The following is a 17,357-nucleotide window of genomic DNA, read 5'->3' on the forward strand; positions in this document are numbered from 1 at the left end:
GTCTCTTATCAGTTTTCTGCAGGAAATTATGGCCAGGCCTAACATCAACTGAAGTCTCCAGGAAGAAGATGGGGCCCCACAACAACAACAATTCCATGTGGACAATAATAATATCACTAAGCTGACAAACATCGTCTACAGATCAGCTTTGGACTACAAAGTGCTCAGAGCAATTTTGAGATGGCTACCTGAGATGATCCAGTCTCAAAGACTACTTGAATAAGGACTTGAGATAACCCTGAACTTTGGCATTATACACAGACTGGATAATGACGGATGTAGTTACCTTTCCTAGAATTTGACAATTAACCTAAAATTTTTCTTTTCAGGATAAAGATACCTTCGCCCATACCCAGCATGGGTCATTTTTAAGAATATGACGCCCACATTCCCAAAGAAATGGTGTGGGGTGGGTGGTTTTTTGGTCTTTTTAATGGGTTTTGGGTCTGGGATAATTTTAATTGTTTAAGGGGGTTGATTACAAGTTGTTGTCAAGGGTTAGGAAAAAGACTAAGCAAAGGAGATTAGATTTAAGGTTCTTGTTTAAAAAACAAAGAAAAGAAAAAGACAATTACTAGTTTAAATACTTTACATTGGGTTGGAAAGTTTTATTTTATATACAAATTATATACATTGAAATTGATTTTGTTAGAAAATGCTATATGTATATTTTTAATTGTACTTATACTGTTCATTTAACAATGTAATGCAATTTTCTGATCCTTGAATGTTATTATTACCAACTATTAGGATATCAAGAAATGAAAGTTAGTAGTTAGACATTATAATAGAACTTGTAGTCACATTAGGTATGTTTTAAAAATTGAGCAGATATATTTAAGATAGACAGGTCATCTTCAAACCCCTCAGATCTACAGAATATGGCATTTAAATGTTTTAATAACTTAGAAAATTTTTCTTTTTTGTTATGACTATGAGACATGTCAGCTCCTGGCAACACCAATCTACTTCAGAGAAAATACCAGCATTGAAGAAACAGCATATGGAGTTATCTTTCATTGTGGCAAAAGTTAGCCACTGGACAACAAAGTATCCTCGAATCAACAGGACAAAATGAACAAACAGGGCATGAAACAAAGGACTACTGATTCTTGCCAAAACAAGTGTAGTTATGGCTTTATCAAAAGGCATCTTCTGAGGCCAGGACAGTATGGCACCATCCCTGAACTGGCCTTCACAATCCGGAAAAGGTACAGTGCCCTTTTCTTTGAAGGCAGCTGAACAGGGAGTGGGCCAGTGGCTTCTGATGTGCAATGGAACAGCAGCTGAAACAGCTATTGTTGAAGAGTAACTAAGCTCACGCCTCTCAATAGTAGACTGGCATTTAATAGAGGGATGTGGAGAAGAAAAGGATGCTGAGATGTAGCCATATATATACACAGCCAAGAAGAATGGACAGCTGAATTCAAAAACCATCAACAATATCCAGAACTTAAAATCCTGAGTCATGACATGACACTAGTGGAATTCAGGCGTTTCTGGTATATGGACTGCTCTCACCCATTTTGAGGTTGAACTGTTGACCTTGTGTACATCCTGCTTCACAAATAAGTCTGTCAGATATGCTAAGCCTATAGGCTGAAGATGATGCCCCAACACCGTGGAGAAACATCAGGTGATTGTCCAGACAGCTGGCTGTTTATGTCAACTCACATTTTTTTTGAAGTTGCTTGCATGTACTTCCTGTTTTTATTTTTGTTAGGTAATATCATTTTCCTTCTTGGATCTCTGAGGGAGTTGAAGATTAGTTAGTTATAGTTGAAATAGAAAGGATAGAAAGTGAATTAGGTACACTTTGGACTTACCAAAATAGGATAATGGAATTATTTTCTCTGAATTTGTCAAATACAAATGGACTAGACATTGTTTAGGTATTTATTACTTATATATGTTGTATATAGTTATTGTACTTTTGTATATAGTTTTTCTTTTGTTAGTTATAACCTTTTTCCTTTTTCTTTTTATTAATATAGAAAAGGGGAAATATGGTGGTATTTTATTTGTACTGAAATGTGAATTTATTTGTATGTTAATAAAGAAAGTTGCCTGGGGGTCAGAGCTAATAGCAAGCCATAGCAGAGCTGGGCGTTTGTGGTGCACACCTTTAATCCCAGCACTTGGTAGGCAGAGCTAGGTAGATCTCTGTGTGTTCAAGGTTACAGCCATCATTGGAGACAAAAGTCTTTAATCTCAATACCAACCATAGAAGACCTGGAGAACTGTACAAACAGGCAGTGAAGAGGCAGTCATGTGGTTGGGTTTACAACCGAAGAGAAGGCAGAAAAGAAAGTCTATATCAAGACAAACAGACAGGATGTAGCTCTCTTTCAGAGAGGTCTCTTGGCTGGAGAGGCTAGCTGCAGCAGGCAGGTAAGGCTCTTAGCTCTGATCTCTTGGCTTTCTTCTTTGCATTGGTTCTGTGTTTCTTATTTAATAAGACGGTTGGTTACATCTACACAAGAGAGATGTATACACTGGTACAGAGAAAGCAGAGTTGATAGCTATAATTTAAACAACTCCCAAATTTAATATGTGTACACCTGCACAGAAGGGAATTCGTATTTTGTACTGCAACCCAACACAAAATCTCCAGTGATGGAGGAGTTCCAGGTCTAGAGGGAAGACAACTGCTATTGTTTTGTTGACTGGAATGATTGGGTCTCTATGTTTCCCTTCTAAAGCTTTGTGGTTTCCAGTAGATTAATGTAGTTTCAGGTGCAGCTGTAACTGTTACAGTCTGACTCTTTGTAGGTCTTCCTATGGCATTGTTTCTGTTGCTGTTGGAGAGAGCTGTCATTGTTTAGGCTGCTGAGACTCAGTGGCTGCTGTTGTGGTGAGATGGCTGGCTGGTACTCAGAAATGTATCATGAACAAAGCAGTCCATCCAAAGCTCAGGGATTGTCCTGCCAGTAGGATCCCAGTGGAATTGAGAGATAGAGCAGTCGGGTAGAAGAGTGTAGCATGGCTTTCTATTCCAAAATCAAGTGAACATCCCATTGTTATGGATGATCAGATGAATGGAGAACTTTGAAAGTAATTGAACAGATTAATTCAGTGATAGACAGGTCTGTGGCTGTGAAGCTTAACTGTACATAGTAGAAGGAGCCATGGAGGTTCATGAAAACTTGACTTGTCATTCCAGACATTACTTGAATGTGAACACCAGGCCCATTGGAAAATGGTCTTTCTTGATGCTAGAGAATAGAAATGGAGAGTTAACTGAAAGTAGGGGGCTTCCAAGTATTGCTTCCACAGGAAACACCAATAAGTTGGTGGATATAATGTGAAGTATTCTACCCTCTCTCTATTTCAGTATGGAGTCACTTTAAACACAAACCCATGGTCTATCTCAATTTCCATCTCTACTATTCCAAGGAATTGAACAAGTTATTGCTTTGCACTTGAGTATAGATAGCAGCTTTTTTTTCAGGAATATCTATATTACCTGATCTTGCTGTCCAATAACAGAGCAATGGATAAGGAATATGTGATGTCTACACACAACAGAACCATTTCAGCTAAAGTGACAAGTGTAGTCAAGGTGATTGCAGGAGAGTTCTTATAACTTGGGATAATCATTTTATACCATATATATCCAGTCCCAGACAAATATGTCTCGATGCTGTCTCGCTATATGGGTGGGAGATTACACACACCTACATGTTCCATTCCTGACACTGAAGGCAATGCTGTTGAGCATATGAACAATGCCTAAGATTTTGGTGAGAGTTAAGGAATGGGTAGGCCTTGGTCACAAAGTTACTGGGCTCAGTGTACAACATATAGTTTTAAAAATCATGTTCAGTGAATAGTACAATGAGAAATAATGATATTGAGGATTCAATACAGGTACAGCATTGTGTGAATTGCTTTAATATCAAAAGTGCTTCCTGAGTTTCTTTAATAAGGATTATTTTACAAGACCCTTAGTTTGAATACATAAAGTTTAAAATAATAATACCAAGATTACAAGATATCCATCCAAATGTATTTCCACTGCTCCTAGGGGATAAGATGAACACAGGAGTCTGATGGCAGTGGTCAAATCTGTCACTAAGCCACACACAGAGAGTGATAAAACCAGAGGCCTCCCTAAGCCATTGCTTTCCATCATTCTGCTGTACTCAAATTTGTCCCTGTGAGGATCATTGCATTCAGGTAGAAGGATGTTTTCCTACTAGGCTTGTTAATATTTTCTAGGTGAGTTAGACTGGACTTAGCCCTTGTTAGAACGAACAATGTTGGACATAAACCGTAGTTGGGAGTTAGATATTGTGAAGAAAGTTGCACCATGAGTCTCTATGGAGAGGGTGAATAAAATTTCTGAGATTCCCAACTCCTTAGAAGTAGAAAAGCAATCATAACTTTAATACAAAAGGAGAAAATACACAAGATAGCATGAGCACACCTCATAAGAGGTCAGTGCTTCAAGGGCATTGTAACAAGTAGAGCCTACAACTGAAACAAGACAGATTGTCAGGGGAAAAATGAATCTGAGTTAAGTTGCATTTGTAAAAACATGTGGCTTAGTCTCTTTGGAGTTTAGGCATGTACCAAAAATGTACCCTGGAGTACACATGGACTCTTCATCAAGTCATGCACTGAAACGTGGTTATCCACGGGTACAGAAAAAAAAAAAGTTGATTCCAAGTTTCTGGTTGGAGAATTCCTTTTGTCCCAGCACACTTGAGATAGTGGCCTAGGAGTGTGCAGATGTGGAGGCTGTAGGGGAGGCAGAGGCTGAGATGGAGGTTGTTGCAGAGGGGGAAGCAGGCAGATCTTTTTGAGTTCAGTGATTGCCTGTTCCATGTAGTCAGTTCTAGGAGATGCTGGGTATGGAGTGGGTCCCAATTCAAGAAACTAAAAGTGAGTTAATAAATAAATGAATTCTGCTTGCTATATGTAATCCTGGATAAAGACAATGGCAATTGTTCCAGAGGCTAAAGTGTGACCAACTCTGTCACTATTAGAGCACAGAGTGGCACAAAGAGTTCAAGGTTCAGGAGATGCCAGTTTTCCTCTCACCCTTCTTCCACAGTGAGTGACAGACCTTCACAGACTCCAGCATGTGCTCGCTGAGGTGGTTTTGAGGCTTTTCAAAGCCATCAGGGTTGAGCTCAGGTGAACTGATCTTCTTGTTGATGAGGACAGTGAGCTTGTCTTCTGTCTTTACTCTGTGACTTCATAGCATCAGCTCCCTCAGCTTTCTTGGAGTTGATTTCTCTAGTACTCTTGGTGTTGTCTTCTATGATTCCTAGGTCTGCTGGGCCTGCAGAGTGTGGCTTCCTGAGCTTTGCCTTCTATATACTGGGTGATGATGTCAATTTCACCTTCTCTAGCCACAGCACTGTTCCCAGGCTCTGTCCCTCCACCAGGTCCTGATACTAGATTCTGGCTAGAGAATCTCCATCAATCAGATGAGGGCTTTTCTCTTCCTTCCTCTTCACCTGGTTTAAGGGTGTGAATCGCTCCTGATGACGATGGAGTCTCTGCATTGGTTGGCTGTGAGAAACTGGAATTGGTTCAGTTCAGAGAGTGGGTTGAACATTTGGGGAGGTGAAATTCTGCCACCAGTGTAGTCATGTCTGCAAATTCCATGCTGGAGACCAACATACTGTGCATGTCCCAGGCTCATCCTGACCAAGACTGCTGCTTCCCAATGTGGCATTGTCAGAAGCAAGCTTCTCCCTAGGCTCCCAGCATCAGTGAAGTGCAAGGGATGCTGCATGTCAGGGTGTGTTAAAAGAGAGTAGAGATGGGTCTTGGTGTTTTTCGTGCACTCATAGGCATCCAGAAGCACTGACAGATTTGCTGCCATCTCATGCAGGTTGTCATTCTCTGTTTTTTTCCAGGCATGGAGCTTGTGGCAATGCCAGGAATTCTGAAGGTTGCGGTTGAGGGTAGTTCATGACTTGTGCCCATTAACAGGTGGTGTCCTCATCTGGTAATCCAGGGTGTAGGAGTAGCAGAGTTCCATTCTGCAGCTGACAGAGTCTCTGGCTTGAGGAGTGATTCCCAGGGAAGTCTCCGTTTGCACCACTGAAAAAGAGTCAAGGAAGAAGTCAGTACCTGGTAAGTGGGATGTGCACCTTTCAGTGCACCTCTGCACTTAGGCCTCTACAACAGTTGGATGACATTCTTAGGATCTCTGCCATGGCTACAGATATTCAGATATTCAGATTTTTAGTAGATAAGAAAAATGCACCTTGGCTTCCACATGGCCTCTTCATCCAGTCATGCTGGGAAAACCTGGATATGCACATAGATAGAAAGAAACTTGATTCTAATTGTTTGTGGGATTGTTCTTTTCGTCTCAACACTCTTGAGTTAGGGCCAGGGCCAGGGTCAGGGCCAGGGTAATTGCAGAGGCAGAGCCATAGGCAGAGGCAGAGATAGTGTTAGAGGTAGAGGCAGGCTGATGTTTGTGAATTCAAGGCTAGCCTGATCAACATAGTTAGTTCCTGAACATGCAGGGTTATGGAGAGAGAACCTGTCTCAAGAAACTAAAAGCAAAGTAACAAATCAATTGGTTATATTTCCTGTGTGTCACCCTCTCAAAGAAGTGCCAAATGCCTCAGAGGCAATAGTGTGCATATCCCTGATAATATTAGAGCACAGAGTGTGCCAAAGTGTTGAATGTTCACAGACAGGCCAGAATGGAGCAACACATGGGCCACTCAAGAAATCCTGCCTGTAGTTGACAGATGGTCTTGCAGGGAAGTAAAACATTTGATCCCAGAAAAAAAGAAACAGTTATTTGAGAGATAGTCCTAGATAAGAGGAGGACATCTTTGCTGTTGCTACCCCAGTCAGAAGATTATTATAAGATTATTTAGAATTAGATAAAATACATATATCATCAGAAAGAAGGCAACCTGGGTAGTACAGTGCAAAGAGAAAGACAGTCCTCCCTGATTTCTTCAAAGAGTCAGGACATACAATGGTTCAGATTGAGGAGGAATCAAGGAAATGCATAGAGAAATCCTAGATTCCATCCAAGGCCAACTAGAAAAGAAATGACAGTCACCTCTGAGAGAGTTCGAAAAAGGAATGCTATGGAATGCTGGAGAGGATGGAAAGATTTCCAGCCTGATTGGATGTCAATGTGGAGGATCCTCCAAAAGCCAAAACTTGGCCCACCGCATGGTTCATATATGCCTTTCCAAAGAAAGAACTCAATATATTAGAGAGGTACTTGCCCTTCAGGGCTGACTGTAGCACCGTTTCAAGAATATAGGGAACCAAGCATGGTGTCCAACAGCATGGCCATGGGTGAAGAAAGTGGGATGTTCGTTGAACGTGAAGTCTTTTCAGCCATAGAGAAAATGAAGTTATTTTGTTTGCAGTATGTGGATTCAACACAGGCTCATGAGATGGCTCAGTATATAAGAACACTTGCTTTTCTTACAGTATCCGCAGGCTTACTTCAGAACACCTCCTGGACGCTTTCAATCTCTCTTAATTCCAGACCTCAGAGGTCTGATGGCCTCTTCTGGCCTCTGTGGGCACTCCACACATGTGTTCCACAGGAATTCAGGTAGAGGACATACAAACACACAAACACAAAATTAAGCATTAATGGGTGATTTCAAAGATGGATACAACTGGAGACAAAGAGTAATCAAATGATGCCCAAGTCAGGAAATTGGTCAACCTTGTCTATTTTCTCTTTATGGTGGATGCTTGATAGTGTGCACATATACTCTTGTATTTCATTTCATGAAATTTCAGGAGGAGCTCTGTCCCAGACTAGTAAATATTAAAGGGCTGGGGTGAGTGTTTCAAAATGGGAGGAAGTGTAGTAAGAACAGGAGTGTGTTTACTATCACAGAATACAGTATAGGAAACACACCAAGATCAAAGACTTTTATTTTACCTAAAAGTAAAAGTCAAGGAGTATTATTGTATTACCACTATAGTTTTTTGGCTAATTACTTTTACCTTACATAATACTAACATGGATTTATATCATATGATGTATTTATATAACATATATTACTACTTCGACAACATAAATGAATAACAGCTAAGGTACGAAGAAACCATCAAAACCCTCTATATATACTTACTCATGGATAAAATATAACAGACTGTACTTTCTCCAGTCACCTTTAGTGTCTTCAGATATTTACAAGTAATGAAACTATGTTTGACCAATTATGTGTAAATCCTGGGATGTACATATTATTAACCTTAACTCAATGCATACCTACATATCTACACTTATGTCCAAGGCTTTATATCCAATGTATACATGTATATGTGTCTCCATATCTCACCTTCTCTATCTTGAAGAATACTGGGTTCCAAATGCTAGGCCAGCCCTTACATGACATAGCCAAAATATCTGGAAATTTCCATATCCTTCTCCCTCTGAAGGAAAAGCTGCGGTTTTCCCAGAGAGGTGTACTTGGCAGCATTTTCTCTCTCCTGTTGAGCCCGCCTCTTCATGGCCTCCCTCTCTGGTCTCTGCTCTTGTGTGATGGGCTGTGAGATGACTGGCCCTGGAATGTCGACTTTCCTCCATGGAATTGGTTGGTGGCTGAAGTCTTGCAGTAGATATTGGATTTGAGGTTTGGGAGGTGATGGGGCCTTGTTCTTGTCAGCAGAGGCAAGCTCCCTCTGTAGTGAAGGGTCAGATGATGCCCTGTAGGATACTGGCCTACAGACAGCTGGCTGAGGCCCAGTGCAAGACTGGATGGGGTTGGTTATGTTATCTCGTATGGCACTGGTAGGAATAGGCAGAACTGGCTTGTCAGAGGCCATCAAAGAAGTGCTGGCAGGAGCTGGTTTAGATGGCTTGAGTGTGGTAGACTGAGCTGAGTCAGAATGAGGTCTCACAGGGTACAGTGCAGGGGCCCTGTGTGAAGCCAGGGGGAGAGGCTTTTTAGAAATAGGTCTTGTTTGTGGCATGTCCAGGGCTGGAAAAGCTAGAGGTACTAATTTGACCTTGCCAGGTGGGGGCAGCTTATACTGGGATGGAGATGGATGACACTCCCTGTAAGCATTTCTCTCTGTTTTCTGAGCATTGCTTGGGGTTTTACCAGGGCCTCGGCCATTACATGGCACATCCAGAAGTGATGTGGTGGCTGGGCCTGTCCTGGGATCTTTGTTGCTGCTGAAGTTTAGCCGAGCCCGGGAGGAAGAGATGCCAGTTTTCTTCTCACTCTTCTTCCCCAGTGGGTGAAAGACTTGCACGGATTCTAGCATGTGCATGCCGAGGTGAGTTCGAGGCTTTTTAAAGCTGTTGTGGCTGAGCTCAGGTGGATTCCTCTTCCTCTGGTTCTTTGGCATGGTGGTGTTTTCGTCTGCCTTGACTCTGTTCCTTGACTGCTTGAGCTCCTCTGTTTTCTTGCACTTGTTTTCTCTGGATCTCTTGGTCTTGTCTTGCCCCTGAGCCCTTGCTCTGCTGGGCATGCTGGGTGTGGCTTTCTGGGCTTTGTCCTCCAAGTTCTTAGGCATGTTGTCAATAGCCCCTTCACTGGACCCAGCACTGCCCATAGCCTCTTCTTCCTCCAGGTCCTGGAGCTGGATTCTGGCCTGAGGAGACCCATCTAGCACATCAGAGGCTTTCTGGCCATCCTTTCTCACTTGGTCCACGGGTACACTGATGTTGCTGGAGCTTTCCTGGACCTGATCTCTACTGATGTCTTTGTATAGGGTTGCTGTGGGATCTTGCAATGGGTTCATATCAGTGATTGAGTTGAAGAGTCTGGGAAGGTGAATATCTGCCACCAGTGTAGTCATGTCTGCAAAGTCCATGCTGGAGCCCATCGCACTCTGCAGCACCCCAGGCTCATCCTGACCAAGGCTACTGCTTCCCAAGGTGGCATTGTCAGGAGAAAGCTTCTGTTTTAGGATCCCTGAATCAGTGTAGTTCAGGGCCTGCTGCATGTTGGCATGTGCTAAAGGGAGAAGTGATGGGTCTTGGTTTTCTTTTATGCCCTCATAGGCATCCAGAGGTGTTAATAGATCATCTGTCATCAAATCCAAGTTGTTATTCTCTGTTTGTACCAAGATTGGGGCAGGAGTCAAGGGCAGGAATTCTGAAGGACTGTCTATGGGGGCAGTTAATGACCAGTCCCCATGGACAGGTAGTGACTTCTGAACATCCTGCATGCTGGCATTCCAGAGGTCTGGACTCTGCAGCAGACAGAGTGTCTGGCATGCAGCTGTCAATCCCAGGGTTGTCTCCTTTTTCGCCACTGAAAAAGAGTCAAGGAAGAAGTCAGTGCCTGGTAAGTGAGGTGCTCCCCACTCTTCAGTGCTCCTCAGTACTCAGACCCCTACAGCAGTGTGGAAGTCATTCCTATGAGCTCTGCTTGAATAGCACAGGCGGCACCTCTGTTGAGAGACTTGTGACCACTCTCTTATTTCTGGTAAACATGTGATATCATGATTTCTCAGATGTTTGTGTTTTCCTCGGTGTTTGTGTGTCGTGTGTATGCATAGTGATCATGGGGAGGTGACAGAATTGCCTGGGGTTGTGGTTGTCCCTTTCCTTTCCTTTTGTGTTTGAAAGAGTGACCCTCATTTCTGTGGAAGTTTGATATCAGGCAGGTTGTCTGGTCCATAATTTTCAAGAACTTGCTCATGTCTTGCAACTCTTGGCATTACTCAAATTCCCCCTGTTGCCTGAGTTTCTAAATTGGTCAGGTATCCAAACCCAGTTTCTCACTCCTGCAAGGCAATCTTTTCAACAACTCTGGATTTCTTCCAGCTCCACATTTCACAGTCTTATTATTAATGATTTGAATATTGGTTTAAGAAGGTGAAATCTTTAGCTTGGGTTATCTTTGTAGTTTAGAACATATCCTAGTTATCATGTATAGCCTTGGATCTCCTCTGAATAACCATAGCAAAAGAAAATTGGAGAGAGAGGGGGAATGATGAGGGGAGAGAGAGAGAGAGAGAGAGAGAGAGAGAGAGAGAGAGAGAGAGAAAGAGAAAGAGAAAGAGAGAGAGAGGAGAGAGAAGAGAGAGAATGAGAGAGAAGCTTTGCCCAATTTAGCAGTTGTACTCTGGTATACCAGGTATACTGGACTCTCAATGCACTTATGGTTGAAAAAAACAGCAGTGCCAGCACTTGGAATCACCAAGTAATACTTCTTCTAGGACAGATTTGGAATTGCAATGCTCTAGAATCAGAATTCAAGTGAGAGAAAATAAACAGAATGGTCTTGGTGTCCTCTACAGCTCCGAGGAATAGATTAGGAAGGAGGCGATTGCTGTGAATGGTGCATGGGACTGATTAGCTAGGTCAGGGACGTGTGTGTCTGTGGTGATGTCCATGGACATGTCTTAATGGAGGATGGATGCCACTCATTGCCCTGCATTGTCAGTCATTATAGAGACTGAAGATGGGGATGGTGAGCCAGAACAAGGCTGAGCTCTCAGGACTCCCATTTTTCCTCCCTGAGGACATCCACTTCTGAAAGTTTGAGCTGTGTCTGCTTTGAGTGCAGATCTCAGTCCTCCCTCCTGGCTCTACTCACCTTGAAGAATGGTGTCTGGCTTGTCTTGAGCAGGTGTGGCATAGTAGATGGCAGATGTGGAGAAGGGTGTTTGGACATTTGTTGACTGAATCTCCTTTGGCATCATCACCATCTCTGGTTGCAAGGCAGAGGCCTGACCCCCAGAGGAGGACACAGAGCCACAGGCCTGCAGGCACTGCCCAAGTTCTCCAGGCATCAGTGGGCCCAGGCTGTTGAATTCATTGTAATAGACCTGGCTTTCCTCCAGGTAGGAAGGTGCTAGGCTGTATCCCTGATTTGGTACCTGTGGTGGTGAGGCCTGAAAAAAGCTGGCAGAAAGTATTGGATAGGAGAGGACTAAGGCATTGGGATCTAAAATATTATCACCCTGGGCTGTCCTAGAGAAGGAGGAGAATGTGGTATTCTGATCAATGACAGTTACAGTGAAGTCCTGGAGTGCAGCTCCCCTCTGGTCAGTGTTTCCCATGGGACCACACTGCAGAACACCTGGATAGGAGAGTGGTGAGGCAGTGATCTGGCCCTGGTCAGTCAATGCAGTCACCATGGTTGTGCCAACTGGTAGGTAGGGGTAGGCACTGTCCACGAGCTGCTGGCAACAAGTGCTGGAGTCTGATGGCAGGAGCCATGCTGCACTCACAGCTGGAATAGAGACCCTGGAGAAGTTGCACACACTTCCTGCTAAGGGCATGGCATTCCTCAGCCCAGGCACAGAGGGCTGCAGAACACATTCTTTTCCAAAGAAAGGTGCACTTTGGAAATTTTCTGTAGGAAGCAAGAGGAAAATTGGAAGAGGGTGAGATGGAATCTGTGTGTCTTCCCTTGAAGATCTTTGTTATCTCCCATTTGTACAGTCTGGGAGAGTCTGAGACCCATTTTCCCTCACATATCCCACACAAATGGTTCAGAATGATTCTTGCTAAAGGATAGGATGGCACTCAGTTAGTGAGCTGCCTGTTCTTCCTGTGCTGGCATGGACTTCCTAGTTGATCCACGTTGACTCTTGCTCTAACCTAGACAACAGCCTTCTTTGCCCTGCTTTGTCTTGTTCTGATTCCTGCTGTGGCACTGCCTCACACCTGTGTCCCAGAACAGAAGTGTTTAAAGTAGGAGAACCTTAGACAGCTTCTCATGCCTGTGCCTTTGTTCTGTTCTGTGTAGACCTTCCTCAATGTAGACAGAGAAAGAGTCTCTACCTAGATCAGTCTGGCCTTGAAATCACACAGACTGGCCTGTCTCTGCATCAGAGTGCTGGCATGGTAGGTTCCTTCCATGTCCACCAGGCTTGGTTCTACTCTGAGCTTTCTTTTTTTTTGGTGATATATATTTTTAATTTTACAATACCCTTCAGTTCTACATATCAGCCATGGGTTCCCCTATTCTCCCCCCTCCCACACCCTCCCCTTACCCCCAGCACACCCTCCATTCCCACCTCCTCCAAGACAAGTCCTCCCCCAAGGACTGTGATCAACTTGGTAGACTCAGTCCAGGGAGGTCCAGTCCCTTCCTCCCAGACTAAGCCAAGTGTCCCTGCAAAAGTTCCTGGTTTCAAACAGCCAACTCATGGAATGAGCACAGGACTTGGTCCCACTGCCTAGATGCCTCCCAAACTGATCAAGCCAATCAACTGTCTGAGCTTTCTTAATGAAATGATGGACCAGGACTTTCATAGATAAGAACTGTATTTAGCTAAGAATCCCTTGTCTTCTAGCTCCTTCTGTTCCCCACTAATTTTTATGTAAGTCACTACTTGTTATTTTTTAATATAAATTCAGCACACATCCAATATGACTACATGAATACAACCTGCTGATAATATTTCATGTTGACTGCCTATGTTTCAAGTGACAGTTTGGGATTTCTAATGTAGCATGGGGTTCATCTCTGAATAAGATTGTTTCTTAATTAAAAGTTGGTTACATGGATTCTTCAATGAACACTTCCACAGTAATTGTTAATTTCTAGTAACTCTCCTAGTTGGGAATCCTTGTGAGAATCCGTGCACACACTGGTGTGTGAGTTCTTGTCCAGAGAACAGCTGACTGTGGAGTAGTCAGCCCATGTTGATAACATCCAAACCTACCAAAAGATGAGGAGAATGCTGTAGAAGATGGGCTGGATAGAGGGTAAGATCCAGGGACTAGAGCTGGACATTGTTTTCTATATGTGACAGGAAACCTTTACCTAGACTAATCTCAACAGTGTGGCTGCCTAATAATGGGTTGGGATATGAAAATTTCTTGTGCCTTTTTATTTACTCTGTGGTTATCTGTAACATTAGTTGCAAACTACCTTTGTGTATATCCAGGGTTATTTCTGCAGTTTGTCTTCTTTTAGGTCCATATTTTCCAGCCTCAGTAAGAACCAAATCTAAATATGACATTCAATTCGAGATATCTCTATCAGCATCAACATTATACCCTTTACACAAAAATTTAAAGTATAGTAAAAAATAAGGGTAAGTGATCCCTAATTTCATTAATGTTTTAAAATTTCTTTCCTTACCTGCCATGGTCGGAGGGAGAGTATCAGCAATCCACAGTACAATGGAGCAAGAGAATTGTTTGTCCTTGTCTGATCAACTGACCTGAGTGGCAAGTGTGTCCGGTATCAGACAGCACTTACTGGTCACTGGTCACAGGTGACCTGTGATGATCCAAATTTGTTTACAGGCATCACCATGGCAACCCCAAGAACCTACCAGGGCTGGTAGGTTGGGTTGAAGGGTGAATGATGTCATAAACGGGGCAGCAGCCAATGAGAAAGTCGGATTCTGAGCTAACAGGTGGGATTGGTTGGAGAGGATGCCAGGAGACTAACAGTAGCCATGCAGGCTGAGGTGTGCTAGTGAGAGGAGGCAATCCTGGCCTGGAAGTTTCCCTTTCAGGAGGTTTAGTCCAGGATATTGGCAGAGCTTCTTATAACGTTCATTGATGAAGCTGTGTCTGTTGTTCCTATTAGGTGTTACCTTCCAGGAGTGAGTGTGCTTTCAGCATTCACTGTACATACAGTCAGTTCCCTTGGGCAGGAAGGAGAGTTCGGCATGGGAGGAGGGAACTCGGATGAGAAACTGTATCCGTTGATCTGGTTTATGAGCCATCATCATCAGTCCATGACCCAAGGAAGAGATCAATGGGCTCCATTGTGACTGTGCTAAAGGACAGAGTTGAGTGTATTGAGAGCATTTTAGATGATGAACTCCAAGAATCTTCTCTTTGGGTTTCTTCTCCTAGATGCCTTTCTTAGTCTTTGTTGCTCCAGACATGATTCATATCTCTCTTCTCTGCTTTTCATCCCTTTTTGGTAGGGTTTGATTCTTGGACTAGGGTGAACCTGTATCTTTAAAATGGGAGGGAAGCTTCATGGTGGACTTCCAGAAGCAGTGTTCTTCTGGTCATCATGAAGATGCTTGTAATTGGATGCTGCTGGTTGCAGCAAGCACCTGAGGGGTAACCCCTGTTGTTTGGGTGCTCATCTTATGTCTCACTCTGGTGTCAGACACATGGGCATTCTTTGTATCTTGCCTCCCTTCTTACAGTATTGAGGTTGTTAGTCATTGAGTCTGGCCACCTTCTCTCTTCATCCACAAATATAATGAGTGTGACAGTTACTGAACCTTCTTCCTCCTGGCAACAGTCTCTGCAGAATCCTGCGCTTCTAGCATTCTCTACCATGGTTTTTTCTCTGAGAAAGGGCTAAATAGAGACTGGAGCACCTTGAGCAGGAAGGCATTTGTTGGTATGTGGCGGTGGATTACATGAAAAAATCAATGTAAGTGTTTTTGTGAGTGTTGCATCTTGATGGAAAGGGATCCTGGCTGTTGAGAACCAAGGAAAAGCACAAAGTGAACTTAAGCACAGCAGCTTAAATCTCTGCTCCAGGGAAAGCTTTCAGCAATGTAACAACTCTGCTTTGTTAGGGGAGGTTATCCCCCAGGGAAATGTTACATTTCTGTTCTGCTCTGCTCCTGTGTGGCTAATGTTCTCTCTCTGCTCTGCTCCCTTCTGACAAAAAATGGTCTCACACAACCCTCATTCAAGAGATTTATTTTAGGGGAAGGGTCCAGGAGGGAGACTTCCTCTGCAAGAAGAAATAAGGCACCTACCAATTGAACAGGTACAGGGCTTATGTAGGGCTTCTTAGTCAGGGAGTTTTTCCAGGATGAAGCTTTCCAGGATAAGAATTGCTCAGATTCCAATCCCTGAGTTTGGACAAACCCATAGATTGGTTTGATTATGTTCTGTAGGTTTTCCTGCTCAGGGATTGGTTGGTTTTTGTGCTGAGTGGGTCAGGGGCAGAATGTGTGTCTTCGACTCTGGTTTCAGGGCAAAAGTGTGTTTCTTTCACAGGCCCTTTTTTTTACAGTTTTCACTCTGGTTTCAGGGCTTGAATGTGTTTCTTTGACTGGCTCATCTGTCCTACAATATTTCTTCATATTTGAAAAATAAAACAACCCATTTCCCATCTCAATCTATAACACAGACAGGAATATATTTTGTTTAAATATGGGTAAACCTTTTTTCTTTCCTCAGTTTGGTTGAGTTTGTTATTCTCTTCGGTCACTCACTGGTGGGTTCATAGACTGTCTTATGGCAGGGTGTAGTGTGCATTTATATACCTTTCTTATTCTAACTGCCTCAACAAGCACTACTATGACAGTGTCTGTCAGTCAGTCCTCATTGAAAATGACCCTGGAGCCTGTTTAGTCCTCCTCCTGCATTCACATGAGCTGTCAGCACTATCCCTTGGGACCTCTTTTACACTGAGCTAGTGCTGTAGCTTGCAGCTACACGCCCAGCTCAGTAGAACTGTTCCTCCATGCAGATTGTTTCATGTTTTATAGTGCTTGGCAAAGCTCTGCAAAAAGACTGTCCTTTTTTTATAGGCCAGTATGCTGCCTTTGTCTTTCAACCTTGCAGTTTCCTTCATGACTGTTCACTTCTCAGATAATGTGACACATTCCAAGTTGTAATGACTGTAATTTGGAAGGTTCATCCAGGCTCCTGGTTATAGAACATTCTGAAAAATGTGTGTTCTTATAACAGCATAGACTGAAGTGAATCTGGGCCTGTGTTATTGAGAAGTCTGAGAGTTGATCAAAAAATGAGAGATACATAGATAATGTATATAGATAGATGATAGATAGATAGATAGATAGATAGATAGATAGATAGATAGAACTGAGTTCTGTGTTTAATTTTCATTTCTGTGCTTTTTATTTTTAAACATTTGGATGATATTTTTCATTCAGTGTAATAATTAACTTACTAATTCTAAAAATCTATAGCGGTTTTAGTTTCTGAACCTTCTATTCCTCCTAATCCTTTTCCATGTCCCCACTAATCAGTTCCTACTATCTTTCTGTTGCTCTTTAGAAAAGAAAATGCTTTCAAGAGGTAACAAATCAATATGGAAAAATAAAACTGTGGGACAGCATCCCTAGGAAAATGAATGTAAGTTAAATAACTTGAAAATGGTATCCTGCATGGGGGAAAATGGCACTCCCTGAAGACATATGCCTGCTAAATGCTAAGGGCTCAAGCCTCAGGAGATGTTGGCCAAGAAGGTCCTTAGGACTTCCCAGAATAGGAAAAATTATTTTATTCCTATTGAAGTTATGAGCCCAAAGTAGAATAGCACCAAACTGATTGAGTAGCAGGCTATGAAGCAGTCAGACTTGCTGCAAGCTGGAACCCCCTCCTGATAGCAGGCTGGCTTTCATAGAACAAGCCAGACTCTTCCATCACTTTGGGGGACAATTCTCAGAAATTTCCCTATTAGGTTGTTGGCTGTCTCTCTCACATAATAAAATGTCAAGACAGTTGAGTATACTGCTACAGAGAA

General features: G+C 42.9%; 1 protein-coding gene across 1 annotated transcript; it reads right to left on the reverse strand.

Moving 5' to 3' along the window:
* Positions 1 to 3,865: 3,865 nt before the first annotated feature.
* On the reverse strand, positions 3,866 to 14,183 carry LOC102907122 (uncharacterized protein C2orf78 homolog). Its single transcript, XM_076577163.1, has 4 exons — positions 14,019 to 14,183; positions 11,517 to 12,278; positions 7,447 to 10,226; positions 3,866 to 6,060 (listed from the first exon to the last, which is right to left on the reverse strand). The coding sequence occupies exons 1-3, from the start codon at positions 14,023 to 14,025 to the stop codon at positions 8,347 to 8,349; spliced, it is 2,649 nt and encodes an 882-aa protein (XP_076433278.1). The 5' UTR covers positions 14,026 to 14,183; the 3' UTR covers positions 3,866 to 6,060; positions 7,447 to 8,346.
* Positions 14,184 to 17,357: the final 3,174 nt, after the last annotated feature.

This window comes from Peromyscus maniculatus, chromosome 1 (assembly GCF_049852395.1).
Source record: "Peromyscus maniculatus bairdii isolate BWxNUB_F1_BW_parent chromosome 1, HU_Pman_BW_mat_3.1, whole genome shotgun sequence".
NCBI classification, from domain to species: Eukaryota; Metazoa; Chordata; class Mammalia; order Rodentia; family Cricetidae; genus Peromyscus; species Peromyscus maniculatus.

Bases quoted from the DNA above. Each gene is read 5' to 3' on its own strand.
- LOC102907122 (XM_076577163.1), bottom strand. The intron at 10,227-11,516 runs GTGAGTAGAGCC...ACTCTTTTTCAG, and splicing joins GCCAGACACCATTCTTCAAG to TGGCGAAAAAGGAGACAACC.